At 36.6% G+C, this 2,949-nt stretch overlaps 1 protein-coding gene across 1 annotated transcript; it reads right to left on the bottom strand.

Annotated features, from left to right (window-relative positions):
• Positions 1 to 905: 905 nt before the first annotated feature.
• On the bottom strand, positions 906 to 2,703 carry LOC134259327 (uncharacterized). Its single transcript, XM_062741923.1, has 3 exons — positions 2,653 to 2,703; positions 2,384 to 2,441; positions 906 to 1,825 (listed from the first exon to the last, which is right to left on the bottom strand). Exons 1-3 carry the CDS (start codon positions 2,701 to 2,703, stop codon positions 906 to 908), a joined length of 1,029 nt encoding a protein of 342 aa, XP_062597907.1.
• Positions 2,704 to 2,949: the final 246 nt, after the last annotated feature.

A 2,949-nucleotide genomic window follows, 5' to 3' on the forward strand; every position in this document is an offset into this window, starting at 1 on the left:
AAGTATGGAATCTGCTTGGGCAACATGGTGATCATAATGAGCTTTACATAAAGTTTTCAATAGGTCCACTTGTTTGTTAGATCCTCTGTTGGGAACTGCTTCTCTGAATAGAGGTAACGTGTCTATAAACATAATAATACAGTCATGGGCTCTTAGTCTTGCCTCATGCATTGCAAGGATTATAACAAATTTTGAAATAAATGTTTTTATCTTTAAGCTAATAAATAGTATATAATAAAAACAACTTCTAAAAATTTAGAAAATTAAAGCGTTCAATATCTTAGTGTTTTATTGAACGCTTTATGAGTATGCCCCGAAGGATTCCGAATACGAACGTTCAATATCGACGCCCGTTGTAAACAATAAATGTCGTCTTGTCAACCTCTTGGAGGTAGTTATACGATAGATAGTGGATTCTAAGTAAAATGTGTTTAATTTTATGCAAAATTAAAATGAATGATTCATAAATAATTAAGTACGTATTAGCCTCAAAAGCACATCATAATGGAAAACTTTGATATACTATATTTAGTAAACACTTTGACATTATTATGACACTATAGTGATAACTTTAAAAACTTTCATTTACCATGGGTATTACTATAAAAACTTTGATTTACTATCTTAATCCGTTTTTTTACTATAGTGACAACTTTGAAAACTTTGATTTATTATAGCGATAACTATGATACATGTTCTATAGTGATATCTTTGATTTACTATACTGAATACTTTGACACTATTGTGAACTCTTCTTTTGTACCATGGACTGTTTCTCACGTCAGAGTTACAAAGGTCTTTCAGATACTTCTGTTTTGTATTAATCTGTTCAACATAGATCCAATTCGCTTGTCCGATTGCACACAGTGTCAGTACAGAATGTCTATTGTCATATATCATATTAACTATGACATGTTATATTGTAGATAGCCATGCCTCTCTATGTATCTGTATACACACACTCTCTTTTCCCCATACGACAATCCAACCCAGAGAAAGTGGGTTTTGTCGTCAAAACTCAGGTCCATTGGTCCGTTTATCCCTTCGTATGCTGTCAGGATATGTGACAGGAAGTGACCGTCCCTGTCAAGCATATGTATTGAGTTAGTGTTACTGTCACACACCAGGATGTGTGACAGCGCGTCAGTACAGATTCCGTATGGTAATATTTGTGATCCTGATGTAGGGCCTGTGTAGGAGAAGCGGTGTCTTCCTCTTCTGTCTGTCACCACTACAGGGACTAAGTCAGACACAATATCGTCTCCATCCCGGTTCTCTGTGGTGTACATAGGATGAGAGTACAGTTCCTGGCCTGTGGTGCCATGCTGTATTGTCTGTTTGAGTTGTCCTATGTCATTAAAGCGTGCTACTATACCTGAATTGTTGGAGCTCATCCCGACCAGCAAATCGCTGTTGAGGTGGGAGGAGTAGATACACTGTGGTACCCATTGTTCTGTTTTCTTTATCAGTGTAGACTTAAATCTGTTATCTTTAGAGAGTTTGATAACATTATCACTCCTGTCTATGTATATAAGATCACCAGTAAGATCCACTGTGTGTTGTCCCCACACGCTAATTACATTTGTCAGATGATGTAGTATGTCCCCCTCTGAGTTTATCAAGATAAGAGTTTTACCATTGCAGATCCAGACCTGGTCTTTTGTCACACCGGAAATATGATAAATTTCCTCTGGCACAGTAACAGTCCTGTGTAATACCGGTGTAGATATCTCTTTAAGCAGGCATTCATTTCTAACTTGTCTTTTTCCTGTCTCTATTATTTGGATTTCACCCAGTAAATCAGTCACAGCCTCTACGTTGATTTCTTCAATCAGACAGACCAGGGCGTATTATGTGAGACTAAGAGTGTCCTTTAACTTGTGTACACGAGTTCTCTCTAGGAATATAAGGAATTTTAGCGGTCTGTTTCCCAAATGGTCAGGTCTGTGTTCTAAGATTTCTATGCTGACAAGATGTCTGGTTATTTTTTTCCTCTGTTGTTGTAAATTTTGAATAAATCGTTTGTGTCTTATTTTAATATCACACAAGACAGTGTCTATGAGGTTCCTTAGTTTCTGGGCTTTTATTAACATCTTTGACTGATTGTTGGATATTTCGGTGTGACAAGTTTTCATATCAGATCTGATTCCTGCAAGAACACAACAGCTGTTATAGAGAGTCTCATTTCTGATGCTGTGATAGGTTTCTTTATGTCGTTGTTTATTTGTTTTATATGCTTCTCTTATATCCAGTGCATCGTGCTTTCTGTGTTCTTTACATTGGAAACAGACAGGCAAATTACATGAGTGATAGAACATTTCATAGATTTTTTTTGGATGTCTCGCACAGATCTCTTGTTTTGGGATGTATTTAAATTTCTCACGGTAAATCACAACATCGTGGTGTTTGATGTGTAGATCAATAGCATGTCTCTCTTTACACTGTAGACACAAGTCATGTTTACACGTGTTACAGTAGAATTATGTGTCCCCCTGACACTGGGAACACTCCCGGACTTTACACTGGTTGCTGAATCTTGTACCCATGATCTTGAAGACAAAGTCCCTTGTTTTGAGATGTAGTTATATTTTTCAAAGGAAATCACAACATCGTGGTATATGGATTCGAGATCTATAACATGTCTCTCTTTACATTGGGAACACTGCCGTAATCTACACAGGATGTGTATCCTAGGCTGTCCATGATTTAGTAGTTATGTTCACAATTTGCTGAAACTAAATCAAATTACAGTGTTGTACAAAAACACAATATATCTTATTACAGTGTACTAGATCAGAAAGCATATAAAAGTTTAAAAAGAAAAAGATGAACTTAACAACAAAACTTCATTTGCGCAAATTATGAACTAGATGCTGTCATGAGACAGTAATACCCGCACTAAGGTGTTTGCCTCTAAATACACAATCCTACGGGCGGCTTACCAAGGAA

Source organism: Saccostrea cucullata, unplaced genomic scaffold (genome assembly GCF_032062105.1).
Source record: "Saccostrea cucullata isolate Sc308-1 unplaced genomic scaffold, CSIRO_AGI_Scuc_v1 ctg13143, whole genome shotgun sequence".
Classification (NCBI taxonomy): domain Eukaryota; kingdom Metazoa; phylum Mollusca; class Bivalvia; order Ostreida; family Ostreidae; genus Saccostrea; species Saccostrea cuccullata.